At 44.0% G+C, this 15,592-nt stretch overlaps 1 protein-coding gene across 1 annotated transcript in view; it reads left to right on the forward strand.

Moving 5' to 3' along the window:
• Positions 1-15,592, forward strand: part of CARD14 (caspase recruitment domain family member 14) — a 104,400-nt gene that overhangs the window by 57,566 nt on the left and 31,242 nt on the right. The window contains exons 12-13 of the mRNA XM_056549913.1: positions 2,772-2,820; positions 5,528-5,714. Coding sequence (XP_056405888.1) covers positions 2,772-2,820; positions 5,528-5,714 — 236 coding nt within the window. The remainder of the gene's footprint in view (positions 1-2,771; positions 2,821-5,527; positions 5,715-15,592) is intronic.

Below are 15,592 nucleotides of genomic sequence, written 5' to 3' on the forward strand. Positions count from 1 at the left end.
CCTCATCACTAATTGCCCGCCTAGCGGAGGAAGCGGCAGATGTCTTCTCCACTTCTTGGCTGGGCAGGAGCTGCTGACTGTCCTCTAGTAGATCGTCCTCACTAAATAGTGGAGCTGAACGCACAGCATAAGATACTTCTGTGGAGAGGGAACAGCATAAGACAGAGGCAATGAAAGGACAGGGACTGCTCCCGGGCCATGCCAACTGAGAGTTGTGTCTGGGGAACCCACCGGCTGTTGACTGGGAGTGTCAGATGTCACTTGTGATGAAGTGGATGACCGTGTTAACCAATCGATGATAGCAGATGGGTTGCTGGTCGAGACACGACCGCTAGCTGATGCCGGGAGCTCAGGCCTCTCACTGCGACTTCTGCTGCCACTCGCCCCTAGTCTGCTGCAACCTCCGCCTAATGAATTTAGGCCTCTGCCACTCCTCTGTGCACATCCTGGCACTTCTCTGCCTGACATACTTAGTGCATATATGAGGGGAGTACAATACGCTCCACTACGCTTAAAACCGTATTTGTCTACAACACCAGCAGGTGTGTACTTTTGCCTGGCCTTTCACAGTATCTAGGCCCTTAAGACTTTAACAGGAACAAAATGGTACACCACTTAGATGTACGTATGTGGTATTCACTTATGAGAGGAGGACAATGCGCTCCAGTACGCTTAAAACAGTATTTGTTTACAACACCAGCAGGTGTGTACTTTTGGCTGGCCTTTCACAGTATCTAGACCCTTAAAGGGGTACTCCGCTGCTCAGCGTTTAGAACAAACTGTTCCAAATGCTGGAGACGGCATCGGGAGCTCGTGATGTCATAGCCCAACCCCCTCATGATGTCACGCCCCACCCCCTCAATGCAAGTCTATGGGAGGGGGCGAGACAGCCGCCATGCACCCTCCCATAGACTTACATTGAGGGGGTGGGGTGTGACATCATGAGGGGGTGTGGCTATGATGTCACAAGCTCCCGGCTCTGGCTCCAGCGTGCGGAACAGTTTGTTCCAAACGTTGAGCAGCGGAGTACCCCTTTAAGACTTTAACAGGAACAAAATGGTACACCACTTAGATGTACACACAGGTTACACTTAATAGAGGAAAACATGCTTTTAGTGCTCTGCTCACCCTAACTGGCTGGCTACTATTAGCTTTTCAGTTGTTGTACACACCAGTGCTGCAGCACACAGTCGTGTACTACACCCAAAATTTCACTTTCTCTCTCAATCTCATTTCCTTCTCTATCAGTGCTTCTAGGCTGGATTTGGGCTTTAGAGGAATCGCTGCTGTAAAAAAGCTTTTCTGTGCAACACACACTGCTCCCTGTCCCTCTCTGCAATAGAACACTGATGTGACTGGGAGGTGAATCGCTGCTTTAAAAATGCTTTTCTGTGCAACGCACTGCTGTCTGTCCCTCTCTCTCTTTCTCTTCAATAAAGGGCTGAAGTGACTGGCCGCAAGATGGCTGCCATTATATAGGGCTGTGACATCACAGGGGTGGCTGGCTGCTGATAGGATGCATGCTGCATGTGATTCAGGGTAATCCTGCCTACCCTTGTTCCTGCCTTCCCAGGATTCCTTGCCCCATGTCCTCACATGTGGATCCACCATTTTAGATGCCCTGGGGCCTGGATCACACTAAATGGAGTTTAATGAAGTTATATTCGCATTCGTTGCAAATCAAATTTTTCCTCAGATTTTTCATCAGATTTGATTCGCTCATCCCTAGTCACAGTCATTAGTATCCCCCTCATCTCCCCCTTATTTGTCACAGTAATTAGAGCCCTTTCATCTCCCCCCTGTGTGTCACATTCATTACTGTCCCGTCATCTCCCCCTTGTGTGTCAAATATTAATGTACCCTCATCTCCCCCTGTGTGTCAGTCATTACTGTCGCCTCATCTCCCCCTGTGTGACAGTTATTTTTGTCCTCCCATCTCTCCCTCATTTGTCGCAGTCATAAGTTTTTTGTTTGTCTGGGTTCACATATGTCCGGCATTCGGCATAGGTGAACTCAGCCTAAGTCTAGACACAACTGATGCCACAACTGATGACAAGTTGTCATCAGTTGTATGGCATCCGGCGTCCACTGTTTTTGCACAGCGGACAGGAGAATGCAGAAAACTGCATTTCCCTGTCCATTGCCTTCCAGCGTGTCCAACCATCAGGCATCAAAATTGAGATGCTGGATGATTGTGAACTGTCCCATTCAAATTAATGAGATCAGTTCTAGCATCAGTTTCCCTCCGGTGCGCACCAGAGGGAAACTGCCAGACGCCTGATATATGTGAACCCAGCCTAATTAGTATCCTCTCATCTCCCCCTGTGTGTCATCTCATTTAAAAAAAAACTAAAAAAAAAACTACTTTTTACTTACCTTTGCATCGTACAGCAGCAGATTCCTTTGGTTGATGCTCTGGTGTACAGCAGCAGATGTCTTAAGTTGGCGATTTGGTGTCATGTGACTGCTGCAGCCAATAAGCAGCCTCGCCACGACACTCCGTACTCCGCCACAACACTCAGTGTTACTCCTATAAGACCGAAGCGCCAACTGCGGGATGCACACTAGTTGAAAAAGGGGTGACAAAAACCTGGACCCTACCACAAAATTCACAACAACCTGGTGCCCAGGATTTGTCAAGCCCTGACATAAGCACATTAATATATAAAAAGCTGCCTAACAATTTACATTACTACTAAATTATAAAATAAATAAATAAAAATTGTTATTTAAACCAGAAATTGTACCATATCCATTATCTTTCCTTGTAGGTTTGGAACTGCTTTCACACTCAGGTTTTGATCTTGATTGTTTTGAAAGGTCAGTAAACATTTATTTATTTATCTTTTTACCTATTTCTTTCTTTCTTTATTTGTTTATTAGACATGTGAAAAGATCTGTGACTGTTTTGCACTTTACAAAATAATCACAGTCACCAGAACATTAAATCTGGGGCTATGTCTAGAAAATGTAGCTATCAGGGAGGGCATCCGAAAAGTTTTGGTTTCTGGTTCCTGGTTTTGGCTAAACATACACCTAAATACTATGTGTGAACCTAAACATAAATTATCATTGTTATGTCCCAATCAATGGAAAATTCCATTTAGAGAGCAAATCATTTTAAATCCATTTGGGAACTATGAGACAACCGTACATTCACCGCATTTGGCAAATCCCAAACTAGTTGCAGTTTATAATAAATTACTACAGTTCGGATAATTAAGAAGATGGATTCCTGTGCTTACATGGTTTGGAAGAAGTCACCGGTAGAATCAGTTAGCATTCTTTTAGAGTACATTCACACATTGATAACTCGCAGCAGTTCTCGCTGCAGGAAATCCGCTGCAAATGCCACTTACATTCCCTACTATTACACACTGCGCTCCGGCCGCTACCACCGGCCATGAGTGCAGTGTCCCTGTGTCCCCGCCATCCGTCTCTCACCACGCTCCGCTCCTGCAGCTCTGCCTTGACCTTCTGCTACGTTGACTACGCTACTGCTTCTTCCTTCGTTTCCTCGTCCTCCCCAGTTACCTGTGTGGTTGAGCCGTGTCGGGGGTAGCGACCTGGGTGTCGCCTGCCCCAGCAAGCCCATCCTTCCTTGCAGCGAGCTCTGGTGAAGACCAGCGGCACCTTACACTCCGCTCCCCGATACGGTCCGAGTCATCAGCCACTCAGGCAGAGGATCCACATCCAGCTCCGTTACACCTACTATGGGTCTTCGGAAAATCTGCGATAGTGGCAGACTTGCAGATTGCCGACGGACCCATTGAAATGAAGCGGGGAACTCGCTGCAAGTTATCAATGTGAGAACGTAACCTAAAGCAGGAAAACAGGGGTGTAAATAAGAACAAGAAAGGGCTAGTCATCAGAATTCCAGGATTACCTTTCTTATCTCCATAGTCCTTTTCAGCACCAAGGTAAAGGTCTTTTTTATGAGGCTCAAAAGCCCAGGGGAGGGGGCTCTCCAGCACCGCGAAAGCCCTGGTAGGTCCAGTTCATGTTTGTTTTAGTACTGTCCACTGGCCTGTTTGCACCCACCTACCATGTTTGACTGGCAACCACTAGATAAAGAGGACATGGGCTGAACTTGTGGTCCTCCTGTCTAGAAGTAATAGATGCTCCTGATCTCTAGCAGCAGCTTGTCAGAGCGCTGCAATGATCGGAGACTGAGACGAAGGCCAGAGGGCCATATAATCCAATATATGTATCAAAGAGTAATAACGTAGCACACCACTTACGGTGAATAGAAATAAGTTTTATTCTGGCAATCCAAAAAAAACATGATGTTTCGGTCAATAATTACCTTCCTCAGACCGGATTGCTGCGGAGGAGAGGAGAATCAAGGAGCAAATAACGGTATAATACCCGTGTGGTAAGTAGGTAGGTGAAAGGCGACCGCAGTCGCATGCATTTCTATTCACCGCAAGTGGTGTGCTACGTTGTTACTCTTTGATTGTTAACGGATTTGGACCCTAACTGTGCACCCACACTCTTACGGAGAGTGTCGTATCTTCTACCTATATCCCTTGTATGTAGCCATTTCTGTAGGATGATAACTGTACCATATGAATTCATACATTAAGAGATGTATTGATACATCTACTATTGATGTGATTTCTCAACATTATCAATTATCCTCACATCCTAATCACCTCTAAAAACTCTGCAAAATAATTTATGCAGATACTGTGGGAAAGACTTTACTGTCCGCTGAACAGACGGAAAAAAAAAGGAATATCTGTTTTCCATATATTTCATTTATTCTAAATAATCTATACTCAATCTTTAACTTTATGCTTTATCTACAAGTGCACTGGTGATATTCTTTCGCAATTGTTGCAAAGTAACTAACATTAGTGTTTTAAACGGATGCTTTGTATTTAGAGCTTAAAGGGGTTATCCAGGAAAACATTTTTACATACATATATATATATATATATATATATATATATATATATATATGTATCAACTGGCTCCAGAAAGTTAAACAGATTTGTAAATTACTTCTAATAAAAAAATCGTAATCCTTTCAGTACTAATGAGCTGCTGAAGTTGAGTTGTTCATTTCTGTCTAAGTGCTCTCTAATGACACCTGTCTCAGGAACTGTTCAGAGTAGAAAACAAATCCCCATAGCAAACCTCTTCTATTGTGTGCAGTTCCCGAGACAAGCAGAGATGTCAGGAGAGAGCACTGTTGCCAGACAGAAAAGAACAACTCAACTTCAGCAACTGATAATGATTGGAAGGATTAGATTTTTAAATAGCAAATCTGTTTAACTTTCTAAAGCCAGTTGATATACATATATATATATATATATATATATAAAGTTTTTTCCTTGAATACCCCTTTAATAACAATATATTTATACATATATATATATATATATATATATATATTTTATATACAATTAATTTTATACATATTTATTTGTTTGAACTGTGTTGTCTAGAGGAGTCCTCCATTTCTTGATAATCACATGAATAGCAGTAATCAATATATTTATTCGCATTTTTTTAATTGCAGCCCTGTACGGAGGCGATACGCTCAGAGAATGACCAGTCGAGTGACAACAATCGCTTTTCAGGGAGATGACCTGCTAAAACAAATAAGTATAGTTGGAGGAAACAGAACAGGAATCTTTATCCATCAAGTTACCCCGAAATCCGCTGCTGATGAAATGTCACTAATGCCAGGATACCAGATCATGGCGGTATGTTACTTTGTTTACTGTGAGACAAAGGATATTCTTCTTAGAAAACAATGCAACCAAGACATATAAATGTTGTCACGCACAAGTAGTATATAGTACTGCACAATCACAAAATAGCCACTAGATGTAAAGGCAAACGGGACAATGTGACACTTTTAGCGGCGAATGGGGTTGTGCAGTGTTTATCTGTCTTATCCTTGGGGAATTAAAGGAGCAACAGGACAACTATTAGGCCAAGTTTGACACATAGTAAACAGAAAACTAAAATACTGCAGCTAAATAGATATAAAAAGCTACATTTTATTTATTCTAATAATGTGTATTTTTATTAAAGAAAAAACTGCAGTAATTCCAGCGTTTCAAAACAATGGGGGACATTTACTATCTGGGGAATACGCCTTCCAGCTACTTTTTAAGTGCAGCATTACATTGCCGATTGGCACACAAAATTGCGCACCTGGAGAGAACTATGGGTGACAAAGGAAAGAGCTATGGATGAAATACAAGCAAATTTGACAAGATTATTATTATTATTGTTTTTTTTATTAAAAATGACTATGGGAAGGTGGCTTTGGAAACTGAAGATGGTGTTAAAGGGGTACTCTGGCCCTAAGACATTTTATCCCCTACCCAAAGAATAGGGGATAAGATGTCTGACTGCGGTGGTCCCGCCGCTGGGGACCTCCGCAATCTTGCATTCAGCACCCACCTCGGGGAGCTTCTACGCCACGCTGCCAGCTCAGAATCTGCCGTGTGACGACCACAGGGACGGAGTATCATGACGTCACGACTCTGCTCCCCGTGTGATGTCACGCCCCGTCCCCCGCTATGCAAGTCTTTGGGAGGGGGCGTGACGGCCGTCACGCCCCCTCACATACACTTTAACCTCTTAAGGACCAATGACGTCCTGGGACGTCATGGCACCCTGGGCCTTAAGGACCAATGACGTCCCACGACGTCATGGCCTTTTCCGGTCCCTGCCGCTCGCCGGGCAGAGATCGGAACTGGATGCCTGCTGAAATCCTTCAGCAGGCATCCAGGGCAAACGCCGAGGGGGGCCATGTAGGCCCCCCATGTCGGCGATCGCCGCAACTCGCAAGGGAAATCGCCCTTGCGATCTGCGGCGATACCGGGCTGATCGGGTCTCTGGGACCCGACCGCCCGGTAATTTTGCATGATCCCGGTTGTCACAGACAGCCAGGACCATGCTAATGTATAGGAGCGAGGTGGCAAGCCAGCCACCTCCTCCGATCCCCTGCGATCCGTTGGTTAGTTAACCGACCAATCGCAGGGGGGGGGGGGGTGTTTACTTACTCCCGTCCTGCCCGGCCCCTGAAAGTCCGGAGAGGACGGGAGGAAGACAGGAGGACGCGGCGGGGGACTGGGGAGTGCTGGGGACCAGCCCCGGTACTTACCTCGTCCCTGAAGACCCGGATCCCTGCGATGAAGGCGGCGGCGACAGGTGAGTTGATCTTCAGCCGCGGTCGGGCCCTTTACAGCAATGCACGTCGCCGTAAAGCGACATACATTGCTTTATTGGGACCCTGTATATTACAACTACCAGCATGCCCAGACAGCCCTTGGCGTCTGGGCATGCTGGGAGTTGTAGTTTTGCAACATCTGGAGGTCCACAGTTTGGAGACCACTGTGCCCTTCCAGATGTTGCAAAACTACACATCCTCAGCATGCCCTTACTGTCCAGGCATGCTGGGAGTTGTAGTTCTGTAACATCTGGCCCTTCAGATGTTGCAGAACTACAACTCCCAGCATGCCTGGACAATTTTGGCATACTGGGAGTTGTAGTTTTGCAATATCTGGAAGGGCACAGATTGGGAACCACTGTATTAGTGGTCTGCAAACTGTAATCCTCCAGATGTTGCAAAATTACAACTCCAAGTATGCTGGGAGTTGTGGTTCGGCAACATCTGGCTCTAAAGATGTTGCCGAACTACTACTTCCAGCATGCCTGAGAATGCTGGGAGTTGTAGTTTTGCAACAACAGGAGGCACACTGGTTGGGAAACATTGTCTGTTTCCTAACTCAGTGTTTCCCAACCCGTGTGCCTCCAGCTGTTGCAAAACTATAACTACAGCATGCATTGATAGACTGCGCATGCTGGGAGTTGTAGTTTTGCAACAGCTGGAGGTTCCCCCCCCCCCCCCCCCCTGTGAATGTACAGGATACATTCACATGGGCAGGGGGCTTACAGTGAGTATCAGGCTGCAAGTTTGCAATGCAGCAAATTTTGCACGGCAGCTCAAACTCGCAGCGGGAAACTCGCTGTAATCCCCCGCCCGTGTGACTGTACCCTAAAAACACTACACTACATTACACTAACACAAAATAAAATAAAAAGTAAAAAACACTACAACACAACAAGGCCCAGAAGGGAGAGTGCGCCATGTACATTTGAGGTGATTTGCACAGGGGTGGCTGATTGTTACAGCGGTTTTGACAAACGCAAAAAAAAAAACCCACATGTGACCCCATTTCGGAAACTACACCCCTCACGGAATGTAATGAGGGGTGCAGTGAGAATTTACACCCCACTGGTGTCTGACAGATCTTTGGAACAGTGGGCTGTGCAAATAAAAAAATGTGTACAGCCCACTGTTCCAAAGATCTGACAGACACCAGTGGGGGTTAAATGCTCACTGTACCCCTTGTTACGTTCCTCAAGGGGTCTAGTTTCCAAAATGGTTTGCCATGTGGAGGTTATTTTGCTGTCCTGGCACCATAGGGGCTTCCTAAATGCGACATGCCCCCCGAGCAAAATTTGCTCTCAAAAAGCCAAATATGACTCCTTCTCTTCTGAGCATTGTAGTTCGCCCATAGTGCACTTCAGGTCAACTTATGGGGTACCTCCATACTCAGAAGAGATGGGGTTACAAATTTTGGGGGGTATTTTCTGCTATTAACCCTTGCATAAAGGTGAAATTGGGGGGGAAACACACATTTTAGTGAAATTTTTTTTACATTTTTTTACATATGCAAAAGTCGTGAAACACCTGTGGGGTATTAAGGTTCACTTTATTCCTTGTTACGTTCCTCAAGGGGTCTAGTTTCCAAAATGGTATGCCATGTGTTTTTTTTTCCTGTTCTGGCACCATAGGGGCTTCTTAATGCAACATGCCCCCCAAAAACCATTTCAGAAAAACGTACTCTCCAAAATCCCCTTGTCGCTCCTTCGCTTCTGTGCCCTCTACTGCGCCCGCCGAACACTTTACATAGACATATGAGGTATGTCCTTACTCAAGAGAAATTGGGTTACAAATATAAGTATACATTTTCTCCTTTTACCCCTTGTAAAAAGTCTAAAATTGGGTCTACAAGAACATGCGAGTGTAAAAAATTAAGATTGTGAATTTTCTCCTTCACTTTGCTGCTATTCCTGTGAAACACCTAAAGGGTTAAAATGCTGACTGAATGTCATTTTGAATACTTTGGGGGCTGCAGTTTTTATAATGGGGTCATTTGTGGGGTATTTCTAATATGAAAGCCCTTCAAATCCACTTCAAACCTGAACTGGTCCCTGAAAAATTGTGATTTTGGAAATTTTTTGAAAAATTGGAAAATTGCTGCTGAACTTTGAAGCCCTCTGATGTCTTCCAAAAGTAAAAACACGTCAATTTTATTATGCAAACATAAAGTAGACATATTGTATATGTGAATTTAAAAAAAAATGATTTGGAATATCCATTTTCCTTACAAGCAGAAAGCTTCAAAGTTAGAAAAATGCAAAATTTTCAATTTTTTCCTCAAATTTTGGAATTTTTCACTAAGAAACGATGCAAGTATCGACAAAATTTTACCAATAACATAAAGTAGAATATGTCACAAAAAAACAATCTCAGAATCAGAATGATAGGTAAAAGCATCCCAGAGTTATTAATGCTTAAAGTGACAGTGGTCAGATGTGCAAAAAACGCTCTGGTCCTAAGGTGTAAAATGGCTTGGTCCTTAAGGGGTTAAAGGGGTTATCCAGGAAAAAACTTTTTTTTATATATCAACTGGCTCCAGAAAGATTTGTAAATTACTTCTATTAAAAAATCTTAATCCTTCCAATAATTATCAGCTGCTGAAGTTGAGTTGTTCTTTTCTGTCTAAGTGCTCTCTGATGACACGTGTCTCGGGAACTGTCCAGAGTAGAAGCAAATCCCCATAGCAAACCTCTTCTACTCTGTGCAGTTCCCAAGACAAGCAGAGATGTCAGCAGAGAGCACTGTTGTCAGACAGAAAACAACAACTCAACTTCAGCAGCTGATAATTATTGGAAGGATTAAGATTTTTTAATAGAAGTCATTTACAACTCTGTTTAACTTTCTGGAGCCAGTTGATATATAAAAAAAAGTTTTTTCCTAGAATACCCAAGACTCAAAAATGGAAACCAATACAGCCCCAATGGCTTCAACCAGTTACCAAACTCACACATTAAAGCTGGAGATGATTTATTTCTTATAAAGGCTACATTACCACTTTGATTTGGGCATATGGCTGCTGGATCTGCGGTTTCCAGTCCGGCAATAAAACTGACACGGTTCAAAAATTAGCCGCAGGAGTCACTCTCTGACGGGGATACTACAGCGGACGGTTTTTTCATTTTCCCGTTGGATCTGGCAGCCTTATGTCCAAATCGTAGTGGAAATGCACCCTAATCCAGATAAACCCTTATGAACACTAACATAAATATACCAGACAATTAATCCTAAATATTTACAACAAATCGTGCTAAAAAGCATGGCCTCCAATACCATTATGGGCAGAAAACTAAAATCAGAAAGAGACAAAAATAAAAAATAATACCGTGTTTAGCTTTCTGATGCGGAAAAATAGCAGAATCCCTTCTCATTCTATCGATGAAGGCCACTAAATAGCAACGATATCCGCAAAAAAACGTATACGACCGTATCCGAAACCGTATGCATAGAGAATGCATTGTAAACCGTATTCCAAATGTTGTGTACGGTTGCATCCGTTTTGCCTCGGATACGGTTTTGCCGATTTTTCAACCGTAGGCAAAAACGCTGTCGACCACGTTTTTGCCTCCGGTTGGAAAACCGTATGCGAACCGAATGCGGTTCTTTTAACATTGTTGTCTATGAGGACCGTACACAGAATTTCAGAATACGGTTGCACACGGTTTTTCTAATCCGCTTTTGGAGTTGACACATGCGCAGATTGGAATTTCAATAGAACAATAGTAACTTTATTAAATTGCTGGAAAACTAATTCCAACAAAATAGCAAAACCATTGGCAAAAACTGATGCAAACGGATAGAACCGTACGGGGAAAAAAACGTATACGTTTTAATTTGGAGTCATACGGTTGTATAAGGTTGCATACGGTTTTTGCCATACGTTTTTTTTAGCGGAAAACCGTATACGGTAACCGTATTTGAAAAACGTGGTGTGAACCCAGCCTAATACAGCTTCCTGAGATGGATTGTGGGCTGACACTACAGGTGACCAGATGAATCCGACCAACGGCGGTGCTAGGATGATACAGAGTGGACATCAGCAATTGTTATAAAAGAAACGGACAGTCGTCCTGCACTCACCGCAAAAAAATCTGGTCACTCGGCTCCCGTCTCGGGCTGTTTCTCCGGGCGGGCTGGCAAGGTAGCGTGGGGCGCTCAGGGGCGACTGCCGGCGGTTTCACGCACAAAGATGAGCTTCTTCCGGCAAGCCGGAAGAAGCGCATCTTTGTGCGTGAAACCGCAGGCAGTCGCCTCTGAGCGCCCCACGCTACCTTGCCAACCTGCCCGGAGGAACAGACCGAGATGGGAGCAAAGTGACCAGATCTTTTGCAGTGAGTGCAGGACGACTGTCCGTTTCTTTTATTACAATTGATTATAGTTTTTTTGGTTTCCCCCTTACCCCTAGTTATGTATTTGTTTGCGATTACCTGTTCATACTTGCTTTATGTGTGTTAGGAAAAAGTGACATGTCCATGGTTACTAATGTCCTCAATGGTGCAGTAGTTTGTTCTTTAAGTATGTTTACTGCTCCATAACCTCTTAGCTATTTACTTACTATACAGTGGTCCCTCAAGTTACAATATTAATTGGTTCCAGGACGACCATTGTATGTTGAAACCATTGTATGTTGAGACCAGAACTCTATGGAAACTTGGTAATTGGTTCTAAAGCCCCAAAATGGCATCCAAATATAGGAAAACGTGAGAATTAAAGAAAAAGTAGATAACTAATACAGATAAAGCAAATACTTTCATATAAAAGTAAGAAAGATCTGCTGGGAGCTGTAAATCACTGTCTATGTCAGTGTTTCCCAACCAGGGTGCCTCCAGCTGTTGCAAAACTACAACTCCCAGCATGCCCGGACAGCCAAAGGCTGTCCAGGCATGATGGGAGTTGCAGTTTTGCAACAGGTGGGGGCACCCTCTTTGGGAAACACTGGTCTATGTAGAGGACAGGAGCTTCTTCAGGGTCCTGTACAGAACACACAGTGTCCTAAAAAAGTAACATGGAGTCGCCCTCACCTGGTGTCCAAAGAAGCAGATAACCCTGGAACAGGTAAAGAGTACAGAACATGTAATACCTCCCTGTAATGTAGGGGGCGCTACTAGACACCAGTCAGTGCATACACTTCAGTAATACAGGTGCTTTACCAGTAAATTGCCCATTCTGATTGGTCAGTTCTCGCGGCCATTGACAAGTTTCACAGATCTGGACTGTCTGTAGCATTGTATGTTGAGTCTGGTTTCAACTTACAATGGTCCAGAAAAGACCATTGTATGTTGAAACTATTGTATGTTGAGGCCATTGTAAGTTGAGGGATCACTGTATAGTGGTATTCAAATTGACAATACCCAGAGTACCATAAATTTCTTAAAGGGGTTATCCAGGATTAGTAAAACATAGCTGCTTTTTTCCTAAACCAGCACCACTCCTGTCCTCAAGTTGTGTGTGGTATTACTTAGTTACATATAGAGATGAGCGAACTTACAGTAAATTCGATTCGTCACGAACTTCTCGGCACGGCAGTTGATGACTTTTCCTGCATAAATTAGTTCAGCTTTCAGGTGCTCCGGTGGGCTGGAAAAGGTGGATACAGTCCTAGGAGACTCTTTCCTAGGAATGTATCCACCTTTTCCAGCCCACCGGAGCACGTGAAGGCTGAACTAATTTACGCAGGATAAGTCATCAACTGCCAAGCCGAGAAGTTCGTGACGAATCGAATTTACTGTAAGTTCGCTCATCTCTAGTTACATAGTTCATAAGGTTGAAAAAATACAAGAGTCCACCAAGTTCAACCCACGTCCCTACTGCGACCCTACTGTGTTGATCCAGAGAAAGTAAAAAAAAAAAAAAAAACCCTGAGGCTGATGCCCGTTGCCCTATGACAAAGGAAACATTCCTTCCCGACTCCAATTTGGCATCAGAATGAATCCCTGGATCAACCTTCTGTCCCTATAAATCTGTCCCTATAAATCCAAATATGTATCCAGACCACTTTTGAATTCTTTTACAGAGTTCCCCATGAACACCTCCTCTGGGAGAGAATTCCACAGTCTCACTGCTCTTACAGTAAAGAACCCCCGTCTGTGCTGGTGTAGAAACCTTCTTTCCTCTAGAAGTAGAGGATGCCCCCTTGTTATAGATACAGTCATGGGTATAAATAGATCATGGGAGAGATCTCTGTACTGCTCCCTGATATATTTCTACATAGTTATTAGGTCTCCCCTAAGCCTTCTTTTTTCTTAACTAAATAACCCCAGTTCTGATAATCTTTCTGGGTACTGTAGTCCTCCCATTCCCCGTATTACTCTGGTTGCCCGTCTTTGAACCCTCTCCAGCTCCACTATATCTTTCTTGTACACTGGGGCCCAGTACTGTACACAGTATTCTATGTGTGGTCTGACCAGTACTGTACACTGTATTCTATGTGTGGTCTGACTAGTACTGTACACAGTATTCTATGTGTGGTCTGACCAGTACTGTACACAGTATTCTATGTGTGGTCTGAGCAGTAATGTAGACACAATATTCCATGCGTGGTCTCACCAGTACTGTACACAGTATTCTATGTGTGGTCTGACCAGTACTGTACACAGTATTCCATGTGTGGTCTGACCAGTACTGTACACAGTATTCTATGTGTGGTCTTACCAGTACTGTACACAGTATTCCATGCGTGGTCTCACCAGTACTGTACACAGTATTCTATGTGTGGTCTGACCAGTACTGTACACAGTATTCCATGTGTGGTCTGACCAGTACTGTACACAGTATTCTATGTGTGGTCTGACCAGTACTGTACACAGTATTCTATGTGTGGTCTGACCAGTACTGTACACAGTATTCCATGTGTGGTCTGAACAGTACTGTACACAGTATTCCATGTGTGGTCTGACCAGTACTGTACATAGTATTCCATGCGTGGTCTCACCAGTACTGTACACAGTATTCTATGCGTGGTCTGACCAGTACTGTACACAGTATTCCATGTGTGGTCTGACCAGTACTGTACACAGTATTCTATGTGTGGTCTGACCAGTACTGTACACAGTATTCTATGCGTGGTCTGACCAGTACTGTACACAGTATTCCATGTGTGGTCTGACCAGTACTGTACACAGTATTCTATGTGTGGTCTTACCAGTACTGTACACAGTATTCCATGCGTGGTCTCACCAGTACTGTACACAGTATTCTATGTGTGGTCTGACCAGTACTGTACACAGTATTCCATGTGTGGTCTGACCAGTACTGTACACAGTATTCTATGTGTGGTCTGACCAGTACTGTACACAGTATTCTATGTGTGGTCTGACCAGTACTGTACACAGTATTCCATGTGTGGTCTGAACAGTACTGTACACAGTATTCCATGTGTGGTCTGACCAGTACTGTACATAGTATTCCATGCGTGGTCTCACCAGTACTGTACACAGTATTCTATGCGTGGTCTGACCAGTACTGTACACAGTATTCCATGTGTGGTCTGACCAGTACTGTACACAGTATTCTATGTGTGGTCTGACCAGTACTGTACACAGTATTCTATGTGTGGTCTGACCAGTACTGTACACAGTATTCCATGTGTGGTCTGACCAGTACTGTACACAGTATTCCATGTGTGGTCTGACCAGTACTGTACACAGTATTCTATGTGTGGTCTGACCAGTACTGTACACAGTATTCCATGTGTGGTCTGACCAGTACTGTACACAGTATTCCATGTGTAGTCTGACCAGTACTGTACACAGTATTCCATGTGTGGTCTGACCAGTACTGTACACAGTATTCCATGTGTGGTCTGACCAGTACTGTGCACAGTATTCTATGTGTGGTCTGACCAGTACTGTACACAGTATTCTATGTGTGGTCTGACCAGTACTGTACACAGTATTCCATGTGTGGTCTGACCAGTACTGTACACAGTATTCCATGTGTGGTCTGACCAGTACTGTACACAGTATTCTATGTGTGGTCTGACCAGTACTGTACACAGTATTCCATGTGTGGTCTGACCAGTACTGTACACAGTATTCCATGTGTGGTCTGACCAGTACTGTACACAGTATTCCATGTGTGGTCTGACCAGTACTGTACACAGTATTCTATGTGTGGTCTGACCAGTACTGTACACAGTATTCTATGTGTGGTCTGACCAGTACTGTACACAGTATTCTATGTGTGGTCTGACCAGTACTGTACACAGTATTCTATGTGTGGTCTGACCAGTACTGTACACAGTATTCTATGTGTGGTCTGACTAGTGATTTGTACAGTGGTGTCACGCCCCTTCCCATAGACTTGCATTGAGGGGGGGGGGCTATGATGTCACAAGCTCCTGGTTCCAGTGTTCGGAACAGTTTGTTTCAAATGCTGAGCAGTGGAGTACCCCTTTAAATG

The sequence above is a fragment of the Hyla sarda genome, chromosome 13 (assembly GCF_029499605.1).
Source record: "Hyla sarda isolate aHylSar1 chromosome 13, aHylSar1.hap1, whole genome shotgun sequence".
NCBI lineage: Eukaryota > Metazoa > Chordata > Amphibia > Anura > Hylidae > Hyla > Hyla sarda.